Raw genomic sequence first — 26,772 nt, 5'->3', positions numbered from 1 at the left:
ACTAAGTAACTTTCTTCCTGTGGGTTTCCTACCATCTTGATCTCCCAGTTGACGTTCCACTGTTTCATGTTGCTGAAGCGCCAGGTCTTGATAGCGTCGCCAGTGCTGGCATCCATCCGGATCAAACGATTGTAAGTGATACCGATCAGCTCCTCCCGCTTTCCCCCCTGGAACCTGCGGAGAAGCAAGAGAATCCACAGTGAAATGAAATGAAAGTGTGCAGATCAAATGACCAAATGAGTCACTCTAACACATGCAGAGCTGACAGAGTGGATGAGAGAGATGCAAATATGAAGCTGCATCAGCAAATTATTGAACTTTCTGTCGCAAAACGTACTTTGCGAGGAAATGAGTGATTCCGAACTCGGGCAGGGACTGCCACGCCTGGATGAAGCGCATCTTGGCCTCAATGAGACTCATCTGGGCCACGTTCTGGTGGGCTTCAAGGATCCGAGCTGAAATCTGACAAATACACAAACACACACATGGTTTTTTAATATTCTCCCGCCATTTAGGTGATCACAAACACAAACTCATTCCCTACCATAAACAAAAATATCCCATCACCACACTTAAACCACCCACTGTAGCCAAATCCACACACACCCAACATGTAAACAAGCTGTGGCTAACGCCATAAAGCCATCAGAACACACAGTGTCAGCCAATAACCAGAGGCGTTTCACAGTAAATGTCTACTTCACACAGCTAGACAAACAAACAGAAATCTATGAGCCCCCTGAGAAGCCAGACTGAGGTTAATGAGCCATAGGGAGCTTTTAACCTGTGTCAGTTTGCATGCATGTGTCTCATGCCCCCTAGTTTCCCTAAACCCTTTTTAAGACTGCAGCTTTAACCTCATTTTTAACTAATTCAACTAGATGAGTAGAGCAGCAGAGATTCAGAATAACTGCTCTGTCCAAGAAGATTCTACCATTTAAGCATTTGTCTTACATTCCAGGGTCAGTTATCAGTGGTTTTAGTCAATGTGAGTGTGCTATAAAAATCAGCGATCCACTTCAAACTACCCTAAAATAAGTAATCCATCACAGATGCATTGATTGATAACTCTGTGCATTAAAAGTTGCAGTGCAGTTGCGCTTGGTCTTGAAAAAACTTCAAAACTTCTGAAGTTTCTTCCCTGTTGCGTTGCAGTAAAATCAGAAAAAAAAAATTAATTGACTGTGATGAATCGTTCACCTTTAGCACTTTCTCGTCTCTGCTTTTTATATCACACAGATATGATCTGAAATCAGTTTCAGTCTACAAGCCAAATGCGTTATTCAAAAACACATAAAAGCACTCATCAGTAGGAAAACCAGTGGTGTGCTTTGCATCAGTGGCACTGACGTTAAGCATATAGAAAGTGTGTTAAATGGGCTAAAACATGCAAAAGACCTACACAGTCCATTTATTTTACAAAATATCTCAAAGTTTTTTCATTTTTGCTGCTTTTCCTGCACAATACAGATGCTCCAATGTTGCTGCAATACAATCGTGTTACTTTGTAGTCTTGTTCCCCCATAAAACCAGTTAGAGCTAATGACAAGCAACATACAGAAGCTATCAAGAAGGATCTACTCTACTGTGGCAGCCACTAGGACTGGTTATAGTTACTTATAGTTAGGTGAGATACTCCAGACACAGAAGTTGTACAGTTTAAAAAATCATGCACATATCTAAGGCTTAGAGGCACCCAGTGGACACATGACTCAACTTACCAAGTCCCTGATATAGCCTGGCTGAAGAGGGGAAGGTGGGAATGGGAGGATACAGAGGAATGAAGGAGATGCACACAAGAGAGAACAGAAGGTTTGGACAAAGAATACGCAAGTCAGATCACTGTTGAGGGAGGAAAGATCAGAACAACAATGCGGCTACGGAGGTATCATGCAGTATTCAGCCACAAGGAGGAGAGTAAAGTATCAGACTGTGCATAACTAAGAAAAAGAAATGCGGAACAGTTACATAACATTGGTGTGGTTTTACATTAAGGAGGTAGGCAATGGATCTATACATTTTAGATCTAGATAATGTCTATTTATCTTTCCAAAATCTGTCTCTCTGTGACTCCTCTTTTATCCACAAGATGGCGATATATACCAACAGCAGAGGAAGCAGAGTGCTGCATCTCCAAGCCCCAGGAGTTATTTCGTGTCTTTAATGTTTGTTTTCTGTGTAAAAGTACACATATGGCCAGAAACAACTCTGGCTAACGTAATCTAAAAATCCCTGTGTGTGCATCCGCTCGGAGATGAAGCACGGAAGTCTCCTCGGACAAATCTTGCAACAGGAAGTCCAGTTTAAGCGAGATGGGGAGGGGTCGCAGCTGACTACAGAGTTAACGGGCTTTTCCCAGACAGTTTTCCCGCGCAGCATTCCCAGGCACGGCTCATTTCCTGATGCCTCCACGCCCATCACATGGGTAGTGTAGTGAGCACAAGGATACAGGCACACAGTGTACATATGCCATTACTCTTCAATGTTGTGCCTGGGGAGAGCATCTATCCGAATGGGTTTGAGTGCGAGACTGGAACTGAGCCAGAAAGAACCACAGACAGACACACATCCTGCTGGGCTAAGACTACTAGTACTTCAAAAAAAAAGCATCCACCTCACCACCTCAGACTTCCTGTACAAGTTAGCCTCTGTTCCAGGCAATATATTTTGCTTCAGAGTGTTTCTGTTAATAGTACTTTCTTTAAATCTGAAGACAGAAAAAATTATTTTGTTGATATTCAACAGCTGCATCTCCAGTTAAGTTTGATGACACGCATGGAAGCTGTAGTTTTTTGTAGAACATGTTTAGGAAACCTCTAAACTGATAAACTGAACTCTATGGCAACATAAAGAAGATCAAAGTCCAGTTATTAATTAAAAGTAACCAAGACGTGGATTAAAAATTCTGTTCTCTTTCTCAGATTGAGCAATTGTGACTGGATTCATGGAGACTGCAATAGTTCGTTAATGAATGGTCACTCAAACCCACTATTCTAAAAAGAAAGAAAGTGAGAAACAGGAAAAGAGAACTGAAATTTTATTATTTGTTCTTTACTTCTGTGTGAACTGTGACTTTTAGCTATGCTGTGGTGTGTTCAATAAGACCTCATCACATTTCCTGTATAAAAGGAGTAACAACAAAAAAAAAGTGCCTTAAGTATGCAACTGTATTTAATCCACATCCCTGGTTCTTTGCTGTGCATCCCTTTTCAACCATATCCTGTTTGACATCCATTCACACTCCTCTAATCCCTCATCTCTGTCTACATCTAGTTTTAGACATCCATGATATTCCAGGCTATAGTCCAGACCATTTCTGAGTCACCACTTACTGTACCAACAGCCTACCAACATCCTTCCAGCCCCCTAGCAACATTCCACTTTACTACTACAACTTAAACAAATCCAGATTGTGTGAGTAAGCTAAGGGGAGGCAGTCAGCTCATTCACCCATCCCCAGCTAACACAGCCACGGCAGCCGTGTACTCAGCTGTTTCTGTGTACACACACACACACACACACACACACACACACACACACACACACACACCAGCCTGCTGATAACATGCAAATCTGCTGGGCACACTGTAGAACCTTCCTAATGCTTAAGATAAAATTAATTCATCTTAACTGATCAAACATTACAGTGAGTTATCAAGATGTCTGCCTGTTGTGTTCAGACCAATAAATCCTCATTTGTTGGATCAGATATGTATCCATATGACAGTGACTCTTCAACTCTTTTGTCTCCAAGCACAAAGACTGAAAGCCGAGGTGGGAATAATGGCACAGTCTAAGATAATCACCTCAACAATAAGCAGCGGTTTGGACATCTGCTGTCCTGGTTTCCCTTCACACAGGGGAAGGTGGGAAGAAGAAATAGAGGGAGGAGGAAAGTAAAGACAGGGGAGTAGAAGAAGGCTACATTCCAATGCAAGACAACTGATGCCAGGAGGCATCCATCTGGGAAGCATCAGATGCTTCTTTATCTAACCCCACATCCAACTCATTAAGCAGGTAAACAACGATTCATAAAATATCTTTTTTTTTTTTTTTAAACTCCACTTTGCTGTAAACAGACCTTATAGTGCAACCAGATGTATGTTAAAGCTCATTACAGATAACTGGCTTTCATGGCTTACCTGCTTGTTCTTGTACTTCTTCAGATAGCGTGGGGACACCAAGCATTCTGGATTGATGTCAGTGGTGATTGGCTCAATGGATGGTGGGTCAGGGTTCATGTGCTGCATCTTGAGGAAGGACAGAATATTCTGGACCTCCAGATTGTATGAGCTGTCGGCCATGGTCTTCCCTTTGGAGGCCAAACGGCATGCTGCCATCCAGTGAGCATACTGTTTCTCCTGGAGATTAAAAGACGTAAAACATTGTGAAATACTTCTGAAGAGACAGCAAATCACAGCAAAGGGTGCACGGACTTCATTCTTACTGTGTCACACCGAAGCCAGATCTCGTTCATGCCATCGGCCACAGGGATTAGCAACTTGATGTTGAATTTCTGACCCGAGATGTTAACATCTGGCGTTACCTCACAACCTGCACATAAGGAGTCAGAGTGCAGACAGGAAGAAGAGGTCAAAGGTCACACCCATTCTTTAGACACACCACCTAAGATAACAAACTTGTAGCAGAAAAATTAAGCATCACATTCCAGCATGGTCACAAAAAGACATTTTTGTGTGTTTGTATATAAATGAGTGTATCCGCACCTCTAAGATTCATTTGGTGAGCAGGTGTCCCATGTGCCTCCTCTTTACTCTTGTAACAGGAAATTGTGATATCCTTGAATGTGCACCAGTATTGCTTATAGCCCTTCAGTGTCAGTTTCTTGGGTCTAGAATGAGATTATACAGATAGAAGACGACATGTCAGAGTTCAGATGGAAAAAACATCCATTTTCTTTATAGGTGGTTAAGAGGAAGAGCGGGGGAGAGGATTATATGTGAGTATAAAGGAGAGAGAGACAGAGAGGAGGGGAAAAAGAAGGAGAGCTTCTCAAGTGCAAAGTCAGCTAAGTGAATATGAAAGGAGCCAGCATTGTGGAAAAGCATTAAAGAGAAAATGCCCCTTGATATCATACCCCCCTAGTTTTTAACATTTTATGAGACAACCCCACTAGGGGCCACCTGCCTGTCAGCAAAGGCTTCAAGCCAACAATGAATATGATTCAAAATATGCTTGGTCCAACTATAAATACTCTGAAAGGCAAACTGAAAGCTCAGCCTGCAAATGTTCTTTGGCAAACAATCCAGCCTATTACACTGATGCAAAACAGGCATCAATTCTCTTACTTAGCCAGAAAATGTTGCTTCATGGCTCTCTGATAGACTCGCCATCTCTTAGATAAAAATACAACCTTCGCATGCAGTCACATACAGTTAGTGTTTTTGATAACTGACAAAGTAGGATCAGGTAGCTAAGGAAGTGACTTACTTGAAGACTTTGACATAGTCTGCGAGTTCAGGAATAGATGTGATGTCACCCTAGAAAGAGGGGAAAAACTTGTTGTTAGCATAAATGTGGAATATTTTAATTTAAGAGAATAAGAACAGGGTTAAACATAACAATGACCTTATGCTCAACTTTGTGCATTTCCAATGTCATTGCTTAGCAGAGTATGCTAAAGACAACACTTCTTATGTAATCTCTCTAAGCTCAGTTTCCTCTGATAAGCTATATAAACTTAACAACTTTTCAAGGTAGGGCTGTTGAAACAGGAAAGATATATTGTCAGTGTAGCGATATGAAACGCAGCCTTTATGGTGCTGGTAGAGTCAAATATCTGACAAACCTAGCTGTTTGTAAAATTAAGGCCATAAAAATAACTGTGTAAAATTTCACACTTCCAGTGAACTGAAGTATGCATTGTCTATGTAGATTTCCTCGCCTGTTAACTACCACTGATGAAAGGAGACTTCACAAGAAAGGAAAACAAAGGCACAAAACCAGTGCCAAGCCTTTACCACTGGGAAAACAAATTCACATAATGATGCCAATTGAGACAAAGGCATCTGGGAAAGCCCAGTGTATGTACTCCACAACCAAAAATGAATAGGTAATAGTGTCTGTGTTGTCATACCAGTGTGTTGGATGTCTTCCCTCCCTCCAAAGTGATCTCCAGGTCTGAGAGAGCTGCATCCACCTCATCCACCTCCTTCTCACTGTTATTCATGTGGTTGTCTGAGGACATGATCGACAGCTTGTTGATGTGGTACTAAAAAAGAAAAAAAAATAGATGCCCCAGTTAGGTACACTTTTATTGTTACTGAAGACTCACATCAGCTCTTCTATTTTTCCCCATTTAGGTTTCACAGTTGAGACTTTAATACCTGCACCATATCTCTACAAACCGTAGGACTTGTATAGAAGCTGTGGTTCAGTTCTTCACAGCACTGTTACAAGTACGAAATCCAACATCTACCACTAAAGGTGATGTTTCAATCCACCAGAGGCCTTCAGGTGAAAAACAAACACTTAAAACTTGGGAGTGGAAAGAAAGGTGTGAAATGGAGACAGACTTCACAAGCTAGTTGTGCCAACAGTTTTGCTGATTTCTATAAAGTTTCCAGCTATGAGTGCTACCGGTGCATAAATGCTCCAGCTTCATCTTATAAAAAGGAACTAGTCTGTGATAATAGCCATATAAATACTTTTAAGATGTGTTGGCATTTATGTTGAGAAGCACCGCCAGTATGCACCAGTGAATTTAGCAGCGATGTTGTTTTTTAGAAGGAGATGAAGATGAGGAGACAAGTTTCAGGAAGAGGACAGAATGAAGTGATTTGTGATAATGATCTACTGACAGTAATAAGCAGTGTGGTCTTGACACTGTGTTCTTAGCACATCTTTGAAGTGTTAGACGCAATAACATTGTTTTCACTGGATACATATGTGAAACTGGTGCAAGAGTTTGGGGCAAGAGACTGTAACAATGGAAACACCAATTCATCAGGATGGGGCCATTACCAAAAACCCAACCATGAGTCACAGACACTAAATACAGCTTGTTGACAAATGGTATTTACATTGTCAAGCCATCACTAACCCCCCTTGAATATATGAATGAACAGCTGTCGAAAGAGTGAGAGATTCAGAGCAGAGTTTGAGGCTGTAGCTGGCTAAGGTTACAGAATGTGGGACAAAGGGCTCACCATGACACTCCTCCGCCTCTTCACTGACATTTTTTTAAAAACTACAACCATGGTGTGAGGACTTGTTTCCTGCTTGTATGTGGAACTAGCAAGACTGCTTATATTTATCTGCTGAGGTAAAAAGTACAACCTGTGCCCTAAGTTCATGACGATGAGATCAGTTACTGTTCTTGACTCTTGCTTACCTCATTTCAGTGAGCTGCCAAAGTGAAACATCCAGGTGATAGCATGCTAACATCAGCCAGCAGCGTACTGGATTTGGACAATCACTGCTCTTTATTTAGCATCCCTTCACAGCGAAACCTTAGCCAAAAACTATGAGCTCATACTACCCTGCTGAAGCACAGTAGTAGCTTCCAGAGTGCTAACAGACAGGTAGCGACATCAGTCTAAACACCCTACTTGGATTAGCATCTCTCTCAGGGAAGAGTAACAAGAAACCAGTTAAGTGTAATTATAACCAGTCTGATAAAAACCACCCAACGCCTCAGAGTGTAAGAGGGCTTCTAAGGGAATGTGAGCAGGTCTATGAGACGGTGTCTTGCTGGGGCGGGTGGTCTGGGCTGGAGCATGGGGTCCTGTGGCCCAAGATGCACTATAATTACCCTGGGGGTGAGGATAGGGTGGCGTCCACAGGTCTTGGCACCCAGAGTTTATGAGGGTCAGAAATAGCAGGGGCACCACCCCCAGACTACATGTGGCAACCTGAGGGAGCAAAAGGGGTTCACATCTGTACATCACCTCCACTGCTACCCTTTATACCTACTTTTGCAGTGTCTCTTTTTCTGATGTTGCTTTAAACTTCTCCCAAAAGAGAAACACAGGTGCCCAATATTACCAAAGTCTTTAAACTCCCGCCCTGACAAGCTTTTTATGAATGACAGCTACAAAGGGCCTCAGGGTTTACAGTAATTGCGCAGTCAAATAAAGCTACAGTAATAGCTTTGGTCTAATACAAAAACATACATTAAATCCGCTGGAATTATGTGTTGAAATAATATGCTGCTGCAGATTTTACATGTTTCTATACATCAACACGAGCCTTTTTAAAAACTACAATATAATATTTAATCCCTAGTGTTTTATTCTTTCTAATAATGGCTCTCTTGGCCTGGTTTCCAGAGAATCAAAGTGACACTGAATTCTGTTTCCCTAAGTAAGTCCACTGATCTTATTGTTAATTCCTGTTAATTCTTCATAAAGGATGTTTTTTTGCTCAAAATCCTCGTGACTCCTTTATTTCTATGCACTGAGGGAGAAATAAAGGGAACCAATTGATATTAAAGTGTACTGAGAAACCCAGTGGGAATATTTGTGATAATGCCCCCATTAACTCATTCTGTAACAATGCACAATAGCCAAGTTTTAGTATACATGCCGCAGCAGAACTGGCTGCCATATGGCTGAGCTCTGGGCTGCGATCCCATCCAATTCATTAGCTTGCGGTTTAGAAGGCAATGTGCCCACTGCGCCCAATGAAAATAGGACTGCAGGTCTTCAAATTTCAGGCCTTGACAAAACAATGCTGAAACAGGAAAATTAAGATCAGACAAGCGCACAAACAAACAGTGTTCTTACCTGCAGGGCAGCAAACATCATCATTTCCTCCTCCGTGCACTCAATTTCCTCCAGCAGGATGGCCCACTTGGCCTGTTCATAGAGCTGGTTCACTCGGATGGCATCGTACTGTGGACACATACAAACACATGACTGAACACTCAGGACAACGCTGCATGTGGTGAAGCAAAAAGATCAGTGTAATTTACTGTATATTATAAACAATACAGGTTAAAACTCAGAGAATTACCCTGAAAACGTATATAACTTCCCCGTGTCTAACCCCAATCATTGCAACTAAACTGCCAGTTTCAGCATCTTACTGTTCGAACATTGTAACACAACTGTGGTACTTTCCTTCAAATGATACAGGGCCATCTAGTACAGCATGTTCTCTATAAATGTCCAAACCGACACTGATGTGAAGCTGCTGTATTGAGTTGTCTGTGGGATGTACCTTCGGGTTGAGGTCAAAGAAACTGTGGTATTTAAACCTCAGCAGCAGCACCTCGTTCTCCTTTACATCCTGCTCCATGAGGGATCTGGAAGAGTCCAACCATCTGTACAGACAAGGAGCATGACTAGTTAGAAAAAGATATTGCTCTGATCATATGCGCAAAAAATATTTCACACATCACTAGAATATTCATGGCTTGGAACACTTTAATCAAACCACAATGTAAAGTTCATCTCACCCCTGATTGATTTTGGCTTTGTCCAGCAAGGACTGGGGCTTGTAGAGTTTGACCAGGATGTCTGGTGAGGAGATTGGCTGGCTGACAGCGAGGATGCTGGGATTGCCCTCGGACAGGGGGCTGTCTCCGAACCAGGCGGAGGTTGGCGACAGAGGGCTGCCGTCCCTGGAGTCGTAGGTGGGGGTCATAGTCTTACTGTATAAGCCAGGACTAGAGTAGATGCTCCCTGAAAAAGTAACAGTCATCAGTTAGTCCCTTGTAAACCAAAGAGAGAGGTATCTACAATTAATTCATGAAATAAGCATTATTCACATGAACTTTTATACATCTCTTGTCGCATATTGACACTCACAATCCAATTAAGTGCACATTCACAAATACATCACTAAAACAGCATCAGGGGTGAAATCACTTCTCAAAAAGCACACACACACTTGCAGCCTAGCCAGAGCAGCTAGCAGGCCAACAACATCATGTGACTACCAGCCCATAGTTTGCAGATGAGTGACTTCTACAATGGCTTCCTGCTGATGGCGGGACTGATGTAGATCAGCATGCAGACGATGCACAACGTGATCAGGGTCACCCACTTATTCACAGTCAAAAACCTACAGGAATGCACTGCACACCGCAAACTATTGCACAATTTGCCCACAGGAAAGGGGAAGTGCAAAGATATGGGAGGAGGATATACTGATTATACTAACGGAAACACGTAATGTTGGAAAAAAAAATCCCAAACATAACTGGACATAATTTTTTTTTTAACCTTAACTTCAATGTTTGATTCTAGGAATATTTACTCTTTAGTTTTTCAGTTTTGGGTTTTGGCTGCAAATATAAGCAACCAAAGTGAAGTCGTTTGCATTTCCTGTTGGTTGGCCTTGTGGAGTATTTTTGGCCACATTCCCCTCCGTTCCCTCTCTCCCTCCATAGGGCCTAGGTCAAGAAGCAACACCGGCTAAACCACTAAATCCCTTTTGAGACCAGGAAGTGGGCTTGGTTTGTGTTTGTGAGTGTGCACGTGTATGTTTGTGTTTGCGAGCTGAGGTCATGAGAACAGGGTGCAGGCTATGGCCACCCATCCCTTGTGGGGGAGGGTGTTATTCAGTGGTTCTTTCAAGGTTTTCCCCCAAATGCTGAGTTCATCGGGTCAGGGAGAGTACTCCCATCTCCCATAGGGTCTCTTGAGGAATGCTAAGCATCCCAAGAAACCATGCATAAGGTGAAAGCTGGCAGTCCGTTGACAACACAACTAGGCTTCCTCCATCCTGTTTACTGACTCTCCAATGCCGTAGAGAAGGCATAAAGAATGTTAACATGACTTTACTCCCCAATGCTCCCACACTGGAGACTCACAGAGCTTAAATGGAAGGAGCTGGACCACCATCAGCTGTTAAGACTAAAAGTAAACGATGAGAAGACTTGTCAATAAATGAAAGTGTCTCTTGTGGATTTGGTTTTTAGTTACAGTTTTTGTTTGGGCTCTTAACTGGAGCACGTATGTGCACAACAGTATAGCAAAAACAAAATGTGTCCGTCACATAACTCGCCTACTTATGACCATCTCGGTGACCACCTTCTATTTCCTCAAGCAAAACCTTCAAGGGGCTAAAAAGTGGTTTGCTGTCCTGTACATCAGTCAGCAGGCACAGTGAGCAGGCCTGGAGTAGCTTTAAGAAAAGTGAGCTTTGAGCTAATTTCTAATAGAACGCAAAGCCTTTGTCACAAGACTAGCCGAATCAGCTGACTTCCTCCACAGGAGCAGTCAGGTGACTCGGCTGCTGGTCCCAAAGGTTACAGATGTCATGTGACCTCAACACTCCAGCTGCAGGACGGGTGGAGGATAAGGGAAGAATAGGGAGGCGAGGGGTGAGGAAGCAGTGCTGAAAAGAAAAGGACAGGAGGAGGAGAGCTTACCTTTGACAGGTCCGATGTATATTATCTCAGAGGCTAGGATGAAATGAGAAAGAGTAAGAAAAGGAAAGGCAGAAAAAAAGTGGAGGAAAGAACAGGAAATAGAACAAACAATATCAAGCGGACAGGTTTAAGGCACAGAAAACTCGACAAGGTCAGAAGGAAACAGACGAGAGAAGACCAAAGTTGAGGAACACAAGAATGAGGAGACCCGTGGCATTTCCACACACACTGCCAACTGCTGTAGCCTCAGAGTGGATGACTCATTTTACCCTCTTTTTGCAAAGGGAGATCACCCTGGCATGACTAGTGAGGTTCTGTCGTTTCCATCCACCCATTCATAACCATCCAACATGGCATGACTGATTGAAAACCCAGGGAAGGCGTTGGTCAACACAACCCAGCCCTGCATGTATAAACTGCAGCACAAATATAAAGTGGTGGCTGCCTGAGGTATATCATTCTCCACACTGACAGGAAAGACAATTAGTGAAAAAAGGCACATCAAGATGTGGTAAGACTAGATGGACTCGCATCATGGGCAATACCATGGCACTCAGTTTGAGTCACAACAACAGCTGAGGGTTACTAACGTTGCTTTTTCTACCAAAATGGTCTATTCTGTGGGGCACTTGACATGAGTGTGTAGACAAACAGCGGACATGAAGTTTCCTAAATAGTAGATTTAAAGATAGAGATGGAGGTTTTGGAAAACAACTGCCAGTCTGTAAGTGGAAATAAATAGTCATGTACCTCTTATGACATCAGTTTATACCATCCACCCCTGTCATTAGCCTCTGAGGTCAGTGTGAACCTCCCTGTACAGTATGCATACTCTATACTGTTTGTATATGAAAAGCTTAACATAATGTTATTATCAATTTGTTTCATCAGCAATGCGAGTTAGAAACAAGTTATTAAAAAGATGATGAGAACTTGACAATTGGGCCTTTTAAGCTCAAGTAAGTAGGAGGAAATTTTGTAGAAAATACGATTACAGCAACAACTAATGGTTGTTTTAATAATCAGTGAATCTGTATGTTACTTTCTTGACGTGGTCTATAAAAATGTCAGAAAAGAAGCATATTCCAAATTCAGAGTCATTAGGTGACATATCTAAATGTGTTGTTTTGACAGTTTGAAACCCAAAGACATTCAGCTTTATTAACATACAAACAAGATAATGTTCACATTTAACATGCTGTAAGACATTCACATTTTTGCTTGAAAAAACACAAACAGTGAAGTGATTATCAGATTAATTGCAGATTAATTTTCTGTACATTTCCGATTGATTAATTGACTAATCACTGCAGCTCAAAACACAATTACATTCAGAAAGAGGAGAAGAAGCAAGGAGAAGGCTGTGGTTTTGATTGCATCTCGGTTAAGTCTTGTGATTTCTATCAGGAGACCTGGGCTAAGAGGCAAGCTCTTATAACATCTTCCAACTTGGTCATGAAATACACTCTCAGACTGTAGCATGTGATGTGATAGGGAGGACGGCATGAGCGTGTGTGTGCATCTACACAAATGCGCGCAAACACACAACAAACTGGTAACGGTAAACAGATTCTGCACATTCCTGCTGAAACTCTGTTTCTCTGCACCACCTAATAGTGTGACCACATTCACCCACTGGGAATGAAACATATCCATACCAGAGGCAAACATGTAGCGCACTATTAAAATGCAATGATGCAGCTCTGGGTGGGATTGTCGTACGCTTTTGGTGAGTGACTGCTATTTGTTTTTTCTATCTCTCATTATATTTTAATACATGAGCAAAGAGATCTATCATCTGTGGGTGGTTTTACTGTCATCTAAATACGTGCGTGAGGAGAATTAGTTTTTCTTGACTGCAACAAACATGATGATTCAAGTTCACAATGATTGTTCAGGCCTCTTTCGCGTCACATGTGAGTACGGTATATATAGTCATGTAGCACACACCGAACTAGCTTCGCAGAGCAGAGGAGACTCTAGACACACAAAGAGTCCCATTCAACCTGTCTCATGGTGTTAGCAGTTTTGCTTAATGCTAACTCTGACAGCTCTCCAGCCTGTTTTGTTCTGCTCCTCCCTGCTCATATGGCTGTAACTCTCACATCACTCTCTGGAGGAGGGAGGAGGGTCATTATAACTGCACTTGTGTAGCCTGGTTTGGGTTTAAAATGGCAGCGTGACCAACTATGTGTGGAATCTCAACCATTCTTAGTCCTCCCTGCCAAGGAATTGGGAGCCACGGCTGTAGATCCCATGCAGGCCTCAAACTTACACATTCATATTTGGTCACTAGAGGCAAGGTGCAGCAATCTGGGGTTATCGTAGTGGTTTTTGAACCGCAAATGCAATCAGACACTACAGAAACTAAAAAAGGATGAAAGATGCTCCATGTGGCCCAGCAGAACCTGCTATTCAACCTGCTGCTTGAGGGACATGAGTGTACAAAATAAGAAAACACAACCTAATACTCCAAAATTACTATAAACAAGATGGGAACCTAAAAGCATGGATTTAGGTTTGTACAAACACATTTAATATTGACTTTACATGTCAAAATATTGAAGTCAATTTTTTGACATGTAAAGTGCAAAGCTTACACTACTTACACTAATTTTCTACTTAAAGGAAGATTAGTTCAGAGATTAGCTGTGAATTATATGCTTATATTCTACTAAAGCTGGATAATTTAGCTGGACTTCCTGTAGCAAACACAGTAACAAGCTCTAAATGCAACTCACCTGATCCAGGGGTTAACAGCGGACCCTCCAACTCCAGATCATCCTCCTCTGCCTCCTCCAACTTTTTCTTTTTCTTTTTGGGGTCACGCGGTTTGCGCAGTAGAGATAGCTCCTCTGGGTGGCGGATATCTGGTTGGAGAGACGGCAAGAAAGTTCATTTGATGTTACGTAAACATAATCGTGACTAGCAGCAAAGCCAAGTCAATCTGGACAGCAAGATAGGCCGGTTCTGATGTCACAAAGTCATGGAAAACATACAGTAATTTGTGCTTTTTCAACTACAGGCTTGAAATAAACCACGTCATCTTGCAAAGCACACAAACAATAAGTAGAAACTGTATAGTAGGTGAATATAGGGACGTTAACTCAACCTAAACTGTAAAAGAAAAACATGTGAGAGGCAGAATGGGCAAAGGAGTAAGAGAAACCAAAGCGACAGAATAGACGGGTAAGAACTGTAGACAGCTGTGCACATGAGGGGTGGAAAATTGTAAATCCCTTTTCTCAGAGCCCCAACAAATGCTTTAACTGTAATCCCCAACTGAGACGGGCAGACACAACCTTTCTTGCTCCAACTATTCTACTCACACAGATTTGGCTGGTGAATAGTAGGGCGACATAGCTCTACCCAAAAGCAAAAAAAAAAAAAGTTATCCTTGACAACAAACAGTTACTATAAATGTAACCGTCACTGTAGGTATCTGTGTGTAAATGAAAGAGACATGTGCTTGATCCCTATCAGACATTAGGACACTTCACTGAATATAATGACTAAAACAGAGCAGTTTCTACCCCTGGCTGCTTTCTCGACTTTTCTCTCTTTCCCTTGGGCTTAGAGGCCAGGGAACCATCACTCAGCAGCAGCAATGACATTTTAAGATGGGTTTGGGATGATTCTGATGTAGGGGGTGAGACGGATGGAATGTGTCAGGACTAGAAGAGATGGAGCAAGTCTAGAAGCAAGCACATCTGGACCCTCAGCTGGATTCGGTTTACTCCAGTATCACATATAAATTAAGGAGCGAGCTGATATTTCTGAGCATTATTTCATTATTTCTACGTTGTTGTGCACGTAATTGTTCATTTTCTCATATCCGTTGAAATAAATTACCCTTTCTTTTTTTTTTTTCCAAGATGAAGGATTGGAACGGTGTTGCAGACTGATTGAAGAGGTTGCTGTGGGTGTTGAGGAAAGCACAGGCAGAAAGGTCGAGAGAACGTCTTGGCTTGGTGAGAAAGCTTGTTTGGTTTGTGTAACTAAAGCAAAAGCATTCCAGCAGTTTTAAGAACTACCAGATGGAAGTTCACCCTCTCGCTGCCTCCCTCCTCCCTCATTCTCGCTCTGCTGTAGCAGTGGAGCACAGTCCCTGTGCCCTTATACAGCCATGCGAGTTTCAGGCGTGCTGCTGAGCTTTAGCCCCGCTGAGCTATGCGAGGACGCCAATACACACAGAGAAGCGAATACGTAGACAGGACTGTCTCTTGTTTGCAAAGGCATGTGGCCTTTTACTACGTTGTCACTTTAACTGATTCATTCTTATGATCTCCTTGTAAACAGTGGGAACTTATCCATATGACAAATATGAGCCGTCTACTGTGCAAGATGAACCAGATTAAAGCCAATACATCTGATATAACAAATAGATGGGAATTATTTCGATTGGACTCTTGTTTCCTAATATAAATATTTTAACCCTCTATTCATCAAATATCTATAAAACCATTACAAATCTGTTTTCTGTTATTGTTTTTGGAGAAATGATCAGAAGGAAAATGAAAATACAAATGTTTCGGTGAAAGTAATACTGTGCCTGAAAGTGGGAAATAGGTGGGTGGCGTACTTAAATTGAGAGATATGCTTTTTCCATCACTCCCACAGAGGGGTAGCCAATACAATGAATCAAAGAGTAGGCACTTTATGTTCCCCCATGATCCCCATAACAAAATAAAACACATGTTCAGACTCACAGTAGTTATAGTTTGTCACCAAGACTGCTGACAGTTTAAAAGAAAGAAATCAGTTTTAAGTAAGTTAAAACCTGTTCATAAGCAAATTTGTGCAGCAAGGTACATCAAAACCTAATCAGATCATTTACTTTAAATGGAGTAGCTGTGGTGTAAATATGAAGTTTCTAAGGCCGACTTTCCTGCGAATGAAGCTAACTAGCATATTAAGGCTTTTTATACTAACATATTCTTTGCTACATACAAATTTGAACTTGTAGCCTTAACATGTTATGGACATGCAGCAATTTCTGGAAGTCATTGTTCACTACTGATGTGCAAATTTACTCCAGAAAGGTGCTCCAGAAAGTCTGAAGTCTCTACTGTGCAACATTCTTGAATAGAAGTGTCCAGAGAGGTACAGATGCAAACATGACAGCATAATGTCCTACATACCATTTAAAATGAAAGCACGACGTAAAAATACCAAAATAAAAGGTGACCAAAGCAAGCTGAGAGAAAAACACTAAAAATGTTCCACTAGTATTTTTCAGACAGGCAGACAGGAGTTATAGTTTATTTCTGCTGACATTCTCAGTTGAGTGTTGAATTGCATGTTATAGTAATAATTCAAAAATCAGGATCGTTGGGAATGATTGCGCCTACGCTCACCACATACTTTTGGCCAGTGTCGGGAGAAGGAGGAGGAAGGGTGACTGACGGTCAGAGTGCTTACAACAGCTTTGGTTGATTTCCATTAGCAGAAATGACACCTACACAATAAGACCCCACTCTTCCACCCTGTAGACTTGTGGCAGGAACCAGGCTGGAAGCCAGAGGAAAGGGTTGACTGAGAGCCAGCTGGGCTCGCAAGATCTACTCCTTGGAACAGATGATTCACTGCAGTGAGTAAGGCCAGCCACAGAAGAATCACAAACACAGTCACAGTCTAATTTTACAACACTAAAGCTTACCGTACAAACAGACAGAGACTCTACATGGACAAAAAAATTAAAAGAGAAGTGATGTCATCTTGTTTTCCCCTTCCATAATTTTAAGTGTTATGAAGAGGTACGCACTGGGTTGTAAGAATGACTGAACAATAGTCAGGAACAATAAATCAATTGTATATTCCATGGAAAGCCAAAGAATATGACTAATATTTGGTCTCAGTCTGGGGGAAACTAGATGAGAATGCTCAGGGTGTGGATATTTAAAAAAAAAAAAAAAAAAAAAAGCTAATGGAAAGAAAAGCCAAGTGAAATATTTGGCATTTAAAATCAGTAAAATGTTGCTATGAGTTCATTTAATCATAGAAAGTCACACAAATCACCTTTTCACTCAAACTTTCAGAACAAAAAAACTTCACTTGGCTTTACCAGTTTGGGAAGAGCGACGCTTGTCTTCATCTACCACACATGAGTCTAAAAAGGTGCTAAAATGCCACCCAAAAATGATAATGCTCTATATTAATTTAGGAGTTGGAGCTGAGACCAAACCACAATCCTTCCATGTTTTGACAACAAAGAGCAGCGCACTTGGGCCCAGTTAAGCAGCCCACAGGTTGATGGGCCATAACTCTGTTGAACCAAAACGACAGAGCAAAAATCCACACAAATCCAGAAAAGTTTTTGGTGGACAAACTTATGACCACTTTCCGACAAGTACTATTCTCAACATCCTTTTTTAAAACTTATCCTCCTGTGCTCCTTATGTCGAACGCACAGTCCCTTTCCTTTCCTGCCGAGTTGTCCAGTTCAGTCATTTATTTGACTCGTAATGTTTCCACGTTGGTTCTGCCTCTTATATGTTCCAGAGAAGGCTACTGTGTGTCCCTTTCCCCACACATGGTAGTAAAGAAGGAGTGCTTGCACAATACGCTTAAGTGGAGCAGCCTGACTCTTGTTACCCTGAAGTGGTGCTTTGCTGAGCGAGGCAGCTTTCTTTTTGCACCACCTCAAGCTCCCAGGTCAGCAGTCAGTTGGGAAAAGTACATTTTGTGTGTTGGCTCACAGGAAGAGTTAAACTGCCTTCTGTCAGAGGGAGGAGGTCTATGTGTGCATTTGATGCATTGGAAGTGAGTTCAGGTTGCCTAGATGGAACAAACTAATGTGTGACTGGGAGTCTGGGCAAAGAAAAGCAAAATCCTGAGCTACCGATGCAGTGTCATTAATTTTATTCTCAACAGCAGCCCTCACTTTTTGCATTTCCTACAGAATATTAGAGCTGAAATTACTGTCCTAGTTGATGACAGGAAATTATTTGGTAATATAACTATCCAATAACCATTTAAGTCATTTATCAAGCTAAAATTAGATGTTTGTTTGTTGCAGAATCTCAAATATGGATTTGTTCTATTCCACTATTATATCTTATGGGTTTTCTGCAGTTAGCCAGACAGTAGCAGTCATCTGAAGAAGTCAGTCTGGGTTCCAGTAAATTGGGATGAGGGTTTTTCATTATTTTCTAAAATCTATAAAACTAAAATAGTTAAATGAACAAAAAAGATAATAGCTGCATCCCAACAGCGCAACATGCTAAATATAGTCGAAGCATTTGCCAACTTTGAAAGAACACGTAAACATGGTTTCAGAGAATTCTCAGAATTGTTGACAGGGTTCAAAAATGTTATCTTGAAACTAAAAGTGGAAAATCCCTAATGCTTTTAGTCACTATCAACTAAGCAGCGCAGCACAGGATGTGAGAGCTGCCAAATGCAATCAGAGGTCAAAACAGGAGTGGAACTGAGCAATGGTCATGTATTACAGTACAAAAGCCTTTTGCTGAGTCCTCTTCTTTCCCAGTCAGCCCAGATGGACTGTGTCTGTGGCAGGACACAGCTGCCTTGGACATGGGAGAAACACAGCGGTGATAATTGGTTTGATTCTTTTAACTTGGAGTTTTATGCTGATTTCCAGTGCTTTGCTCCTGTTTGGGATGTTCATGGTCAGAATTCAATTGTGCTTAAAAGGCTGAAAACCAGACAAAATAGAATTCAGAAGAATCAGCATAGTGTTAATTAAACTGAACGTTGATGTCATGAAATCAGTCTCACACTGCAGAACATAAAAAAATACAACAAATACAACACTTGAGGATATGTATGGAAAATTGTTTTGGAACAGGAAATGGCATCCGTGTGGCCAAATGACCAGACACAGGCAGAGCAATGAAATTAGTATGAGAACAACAACTGGAGCCAGCAGTGAACCGCTCATCACTGCCAAAAACCCTCACTAGCTTTCTCTCTCTGTTTCTACCTTCCAGTATCTGCACCTCTGCTTTTGCTGTCTGGAGCAAAGGCCAGTTGGACAGGTCTCGTCTCTTCCTGTCCCATCTGATTCTTAATGCTGAGCAGCTTGCAGGCAGTCAGCAGAAAATATGTGCAGGAAATTGTCAAACTCTAAGTTGCCCAGATAAGTAACACTGTTTCCAGGCCAGACCAGACCAGCTGGAAGTCAGCTGTCATACAGCTACGGTAAGAAACTTTCTCACTGTCCCTTACCAGTAAGAAATAACATAAAGTGATGTAAACGCACTGAGGGGCTATTTACAGTCATCACACAATTTCATGCACCATCCGCACACATGCCAAGTCAGCTAAAGGCAATTTGCCCTGAATTTCTGTGGATCTGAAACAGATTTACTGCAGATGCAGCAGACTCATTCTTAATCAGGTCTGGCTAACGTGCGACAAACCCCCTTCTCGGCACCCCTGCTTTCTAAAATAGCCTCTTTGTATATTCACACTCAATAAAATGTGCCATTTGTTCTTTCATTTCATAAAACTGCTGTGTGGGCCCTAAATTACAACAAGGTCGAGCACTACCTGTGGAGGCCCATTAAAAAAAACTGGAAAAATGTGACTGGAGCCACCAGTCTCGCCTGCTGAACACAGTCCAGTGACAAAGACACAACAGGTGTGTTGTGACCATATCTTATGGAGGGATTTATATGGGTGGGGGTTCTCCAAAGCAGAAAACCCTGCAGGAGATAGTGACGGAAAGGCAGGGGCAAGGGGCGAGGTCTAAGCTGTGTAAAAGTGGGTGTAAGCAGGTCAGGGGTTGTTGGGGTCCAGCATGTGACCTCTGACACGTCTGTTACAGGACAGAGTGGAGCCAGTGATAGAAGATTTCCACAGTGTGTGTGTGACCCTTGGGCACCATTTACACCATGGGGGACACTTAAATTTGGACCTTATATTAGGAGCTGAGAATTTTGGTAAGCAAGACAGTGAGCAAGAGTTATTTACTAGTGTGTGCCTCTGTTTTAAGCCTGAGACAGATTGATAATCTCTGTTTATTAAACATTGCTGTGAGACTGATGGAGCCCTGGTTCCAAGGACACGACTTCAGACTACGAGTCTAGAGACGTGACTTCAACATAGCTTACAGTGTGTTTAATAAACACAACAAATTGCCAAGGGATAAAAACAAAGTGAGAGGAAGGACATGATTAGCTACGTTTGATGCAGACCATTTCCAGAACCTTTCCAAAAATACCACAACAAGGGGAAGTTTTCGGTTAAACAGGGTGGGCACCTCCAGTAGTAGACTGGATCCACAATTCCAAAATTACCATGAATTTAATTCCCATAACTTCTTCCTAATCTGTCACACCTCATTTCACAAAAGCTTTATGACTGTTTTCCACATTTTCCATGAAAATAATACCACCTAGCGTTCTATGAATGAGTCAATGAGTCGTTCCACTCACTGAAAGTTTTGCAGATGTCCGACACGGCCTTGAAGACCCGGTCCGAGAAGTTGACCTTGACCTTCATGTGTTTCATGTTGGGCAGCTGGAGGCGTAGCAGTTTGTGTTGCGGGGTGAAGAGCAGCCTGGCATCAGCTTGGATACCATACTTGTCCAACGTCCAGTGGGTTTTCAACAGCCATGTCTTCTTCTTCTCCCACCACAGAGCGTGGTCCGACCAGTCCTTCTTCACATCTAAAATATGGAAGAAAAATCAGAATGGGTGAGTTTTAGTAAATGTATAGTTACCGATGTAAGAAATGACAGGCTGCAAGAGAAAACACAGCAAACGACTGAGTATATGTATTGTTTTACATACTTTAACCTTTGAGACACTTGACAACATATTGACAGCAAAGGGACAGAGTAAGTAGAGCTGTATCCATCACACTGTACTGACTTAAGCTCACCAAATATGTCCCCTCCAGGGCAGAGGTCATATATGGGGTGAAAGGAAGCTCCAGAAAAGGTTTGCATGGGGGCGGTGAAGTCAAAGTGAGAGGGAGGAGAGGACAGAGTGTGTGAAAGACGTGGCTGTTTGCGTGACACTGTGGGAATATCAGGTTCATACCACCCTCTTTGTTCCAAAGTTACACTGTGATCCCTTTAAGCAGACACAAGGCACCCAAAACCCCACATAGCTTCCAGGCTTTTGCTCCACAAGGCCTCAGCACAATGGGGACAGCACCGAGAGGCCCGTGGTCTCATGGTGTATATGTCCAACTTCAAGGGAAAGGTGAAAGCCGCAGAGATTTTAGGGAACTCGAAGCATCTGTTTTGCAGATCACCTTGTTCTGGTTTATATAAGAGCAGCAGAGCGATATGTTGAAGTTGTGTTTGAATTGCAAATCACTTCAAAGTGAAAGGTAAAAGTGAAAAAATAAAACAGCTACCATTCTCAATGTGAGAGTTCCTTTAAATCCATTTATTTCTCTTAAACAATGGGATACATTCACAAAATAGCTCCATAATTAAAGCAGCGAGGTCAGCGACACTTTTTAGGGTGTTTAAAATATCCACATACCTACACTGTGTATATGTTTCTTTACACTCAGATGTTACCTATGACCATCTTGTGAGCAGGCTATAATAGTAGGTGGAGCGAAAAGGAATACAGTTTTTAGCATTCTACTACTTTAAGATGTCCCCCGAGTAGTGATGTCATTACTCCGGCATTAGTCCAGGAAGGCACTTCCCAGAGTGGTGTCTCATTTCCTCCACCCACATACCAGTTCAATGCTTCTCCAGCTTATCCTCAGTCTCACTCTGGGTCTCTGTGTGCTCTCACTGCTTCACTGTGCCCAGACAGAGACGTCAGTTTGCTTAGTCATCCTTTAATCCAAGCATTCAATCTAAATGGTTCCATCTTTTACACCACTGCATCAGTGAGTGCGTTTAAAAGGGCATTTACCCCGACTTGGCCAAACATACTGTCAGCCAGATGTTTAATATCGAAAAGCTGTCAACTAAATGGAAAGAGTACAAATTTACATAATGCATTTTCCCATATCATAATATTTAGATTTCAGTTGGCAATTATTAATCTACCACATATCTTATCATGTCCTGTGATAGACTGGTGACCTGTTAAGGGTGTCCCCGGCCTTCGCCCTCAGCCAGCTGGGATAGATAGGCTTCACCCCCCTCCTCATGAGGATTAAGTGGTGTATAGATAATGGATGGATGAATATCTTAACATTTTTAATGTCAACTGTATTTGTCCTTTATTGCAAGTTTGCAACTAATCACTAATCTACTAATAGTGCCGTCTATATATAATGGAGGAAAATGGCAAAAATGATAAAATATGCCCATTTTAAGCTCTGCTCTTCATTAAGGACACCCATCTACTTTGTATTCAAGGCTGGTTTTTACATTAGATTATGTGGCATCAACTCATTATCTACTGTACTTATTACATGGGGTACATGAGAAAGGACACAGCCACTAATGGACAAAGTGGATCCATAATGGAATGGGGATAATTACAATTACTTTCAGTTACATGGTAAGCAAACAGCAGTCAGGAGTATGCAACAGACTTCACATCAACCTGGCAGTTTGGATTTTTCCATGGTAATCTAACACTGCTGAAGCTCACTCCTTCTATAAATGGAATATGACATCAATGTTAATGACAGGACAAAATCTTGAATTTTGCTCACTGCTCACCTTCTCACTCTGTCCATCGAACAGCTTGATGCCATGGTAACCCAAACCTTGAGTGGCCTTCTGTTTTCATGCTCTGCTGTTATTTTCCCTGACCTTTGCTTTACATAGGGGCATCTATATGCATTGTTGACACTCTCCGTCTGACCCCGTCTAAGAACCGAATGAATAGGATTAGTGGGTGAGTATGTGAAATAGCAGATTGTCTGCTTAGACCAAGGAAGCACGACCACTCTGATGTATGTAAAGCAAACTGGGCTGAGGAAGAGATTACAATAGTGATTAAGATTGGGTGCCCAAGAAAAAGAGTGGCCCCCCAGCATCTCAGTGTTGACGTTATTGTGAGAGCTTTGGGCTTTGTGAATTGTCTTGGGGAGGGGTTGTTTGTCAAGCTGTTGGGTTTTATACTGTTTACTCCAACAGGCAAACACTTGGTACTTGAGTGAAAACATTCCAAGCTTTCCGAGGCCCTGTGTGAGTTACTCCTGCAGCATGGGGTCTAGCTGTCATCGCCCCATTTTGATGCTTCAGCTGTGTCAAACACAACTTCATTGCTACCATCGAAGAAACTGCTCTCTCAAGGTTTCTGCAGTTATTAAAGGTTGAAATAATGAGAGGGAATATGGGGAGAAAAACTGAAAATAATCCCAAATGTATTTTCATAACTCTGCTCACAGTTTTTCCTCTTACAACCTTGTAATTTCTGGTGTCTGGGTGCAATGAAGAACAGCTAGCATTAAGATTTGGCACTCTGGTCTTCACCACAGACCACGTTCTATAGAGACGTCCTCGTATTCAGCATGCATGACCACCATACAATCTGTGGCAAGGCATGAATGCATGTCTTGACTGGCTTCAGTTACCTTCAACACGTTCCCTATGGCCCCAGCTTCTCTGTTTCCTTGAGTTTCCTTACTGGACACAGCCTTCCCCTCTCCTTGCTTGTGTCATCACGCAGTGGTTCGATGTGCCGTGATTGGACGAGGATGGCTCGGGAAGCCTTCCATTGGGCTCTTTCGGCAATAAGGTGGTAACTCAATCCACAGAGAGAAGGACAGAGGGCCAATGGCAACTACCAGCTAAAAATACAGCCTGCCAAGACGTAATGCAGCAGCCAGAGGAGCGGGGGGCCTAAGTAATTGGGTGCATTAAATGTGGACCCACAGCCTCTTGTTGGAGTGATTTGTGTGTGTGCATGTGTGCAACGCTCGAAAGACAAGGGGAGGGGAAACAGAATGGGAAAACCATGTTTTATGACCTCTGCGGCACGTGAGAGATGATACGAAGATTGTGTTTCGTGTGTCCGCGGGTCTGGTTAGGGGAGGGTGTTCTTATCCATCCATTAACTACATTAGATCTCTGCGTTGTGTGTGTCTGTGCTTTAACAAGCGAAATTAATTCATAAATTCTGCCAAACCGAGTTCTTCTCATTCACCACCATCACCGCCGCAGCTTTCAACCAAGACCACTTGCCCTTCTTTGTGCACCAGATACCACAACCAGAAATACTGCTTTAAAAAAAACACAGATTAATACTGTCATATATTAGGAAGCTATTAAGAATAAAAGAAGAAAAAAAGAAGAGAAAGGGCAATTAAATGTTTCACTGTCAGCACAATTCTACCCAGTCTAAAGGGCTTTCACTGGGATAATATATGAGATCGAACTGTCCCTCCTTTTCCTCTCCTCCACATCACTCCTCTTGACTCCTTCCATCTCTTCCCTTGTAGTCAGAGTATCTGTGGTGTTTACATTAGGAGGCAGCTATGTTTATGGAGGACTGTCTGTGAGGGGGAGGGGATTGGACAACAGAGGAGAGGATGAGTAAAAAAGGAATGAGAGAAAGGGGCATGACAAGGAGAGATGGGGAGGACGAGCAGAGGACGGGGAGGAGAAGTAAATTGGGACACAAAAATATGAGGCAGTGCAAGCCATAGCAAGGGCGAGGTAAACTCAAAATGAAAGTCTACATGTGAAAAAATGATAAATATATATATATATATACACAACATCTTCAACTTATACCTCCTCAATAAACATGAAAAGCTACCTCTGTGTACAGGAGAACAGGAAGTACCGTATAATGTAAGCAGAAATGATGTTATGCATAATTGGTGTAACACATTATTATAGGCTTTCCATCAAAAAAAATGTTGCTGCATTATTTTATGTATGGTCTATTGACATACCAGGTTTCTATTACTGGTCATTCTAGTTTCAAGAACAAATATGAAGTATAATACACTCTGACTGGTGACTGTCTAATTGGCAGAAATGCAAAAAAAATGCTGAGCAAGAAAACTACCTTCATATTATTCAGTATTATCAAAACTGAAAATTGTGAAGTCCTGCCATGATGTGACGAGCTGCAACTAGTAATTATATATTTTTTTTATTGATTTATCTACTGTATATTTTCTCAGTTAAACAAGAAAACATTTAGGGAAATGCATAGTTTTCCTTACGCTCAACATAAAATCAAATTGGCTGCTTTCTTCAACTAACAGTTCAAATATATTCCAATCACTGATTCATAGGATTAAGAACAGCAGCAAATCCTCATAAATTACTAAATCAAACTAAAATGTTTGCTTAAAAAAACTTGTATGGTTTAAATATGGTTGCCTTTTAGGTTTTCCAGTTAATAACCAGTTAATAGACTAATTTTTGCAGCTCTTTAGCAGATGTGACCTCTTTTGGGTTTAAAGGGGAAAAAAAATCTTTGATCTGGCATGTGCACTTATTTATTAGGTTTCTCAGCAGTGACAGTCAGCTGATGCCTAAAGCAAAATCCAGGCTCATTTAAAGAACCACAGAGAGATGACTCAAAAGAAAATGGACTTAAAGGTCTGGACTTTTTGCTGTGTTTGTTTCATGAGCCTTTTCTTTAAAAATGTTTTACATTAGTCATCAGAGCCCATCTGTTATCTCTCAGTAATAACCACGGCCATGCATCGCAAGGTTTTGTCCTGTTTAGCCATCAGCTGATAAAAACACTGCAGCTGGGTGAGGCTGGTCATGCCGTTTCCTTGGAGACTCCTGGCTGACGCCGCAGGGGCAGCGGTGCGAGGCGATGACTTGTTTTCATACAAAACAGACACAGAGCGACAGATTTGTCACACGTATTATCTGTCTGTCTCTCACACACACAATCACTAAAACACATACAGTTTATCCCCCTCTACAACACGAAAGCTTTTCTCTTTCTAAATATATTCCAGGGTGAAGGTCGGTACTGACAAGCAAAGATACAGCAAGCAACTGTTCTGTACTGTCCTTAAATTAGAGCTACTGTAAATGGCTTTTAGGCATGTGTCTCGTGCAGCCATGTTGGATAGCATCACCATCAGATAACTAGCATGTAACCAACAGGTTCGATATAGACAGGTGATGACAGTATCTGTATGGCAGATGTGAGATAAGGGTTAAAGTGGTACAATGAGCACATGTTCAAGACAAAGTGGAGTTCTGCATAGTCACAATCACTGTACATCAGTGACAGAACTGGCTGTAGAGCAGTAGTCAAACCTGTTTCTGGACTTGTCACTCAAGAACAACAGATTATGGAGATCAATCCAAGATAGCTTTGTGCAAATAACTCACATCAGACCTCTAATGCACACGTTACGGCAGATACACAACTATACTTGCAACATATGAAGAGTCAACTTGTAAAAAAAAAAAATCATGATCTGCATTCTTATAAAAAAGCCTGAAGCTGAGGGAACATCAACCACCACCAGAACTGAAGAAGCCTCTTGGATGAGAGGTGAAACATCTTCAAGGAACCTTCTTAAAGTCCAGCTGGATTGATTTAAACAA

General features: G+C 41.8%; 1 protein-coding gene across 4 annotated transcripts in view; it reads right to left on the bottom strand.

Moving 5' to 3' along the window:
• Nucleotides 1-26,772, bottom strand: part of fermt2 (FERM domain containing kindlin 2) — a 41,479-nt gene that overhangs the window by 3,176 nt on the left and 11,531 nt on the right. Inside the window, exons 3-16 of one of the 4 annotated variants that reach the window (XM_023277349.3) lie at nucleotides 20,743-20,976; nucleotides 14,083-14,211; nucleotides 11,342-11,374; nucleotides 9,422-9,647; nucleotides 9,184-9,286; nucleotides 8,748-8,855; nucleotides 6,098-6,232; nucleotides 5,452-5,501; nucleotides 4,728-4,852; nucleotides 4,448-4,554; nucleotides 4,143-4,361; nucleotides 1,722-1,742; nucleotides 338-462; nucleotides 33-174 (exon numbers count right to left, since the gene is read on the bottom strand). In XM_023277349.3, the coding sequence (XP_023133117.1) occupies nucleotides 33-174; nucleotides 338-462; nucleotides 1,722-1,742; nucleotides 4,143-4,361; nucleotides 4,448-4,554; nucleotides 4,728-4,852; nucleotides 5,452-5,501; nucleotides 6,098-6,232; nucleotides 8,748-8,855; nucleotides 9,184-9,286; nucleotides 9,422-9,647; nucleotides 11,342-11,374; nucleotides 14,083-14,211; nucleotides 20,743-20,976 (1,757 nt within the window). The remainder of the gene's footprint in view (nucleotides 1-32; nucleotides 175-337; nucleotides 463-1,721; nucleotides 1,743-4,142; nucleotides 4,362-4,447; nucleotides 4,555-4,727; nucleotides 4,853-5,451; nucleotides 5,502-6,097; nucleotides 6,233-8,747; nucleotides 8,856-9,183; nucleotides 9,287-9,421; nucleotides 9,648-11,341; nucleotides 11,375-14,082; nucleotides 14,212-20,742; nucleotides 20,977-26,772) is intronic. The other 3 variants (XM_023277352.3, XM_023277350.3, XM_023277353.3) reach the window with 3 other exon arrangements.

The sequence above is a fragment of the Amphiprion ocellaris genome, chromosome 20 (assembly GCF_022539595.1).
Source record: "Amphiprion ocellaris isolate individual 3 ecotype Okinawa chromosome 20, ASM2253959v1, whole genome shotgun sequence".
NCBI classification, from domain to species: Eukaryota; Metazoa; Chordata; class Actinopteri; family Pomacentridae; genus Amphiprion; species Amphiprion ocellaris.
This window is presented reverse-complemented; position numbering and strand designations above follow the sequence as displayed.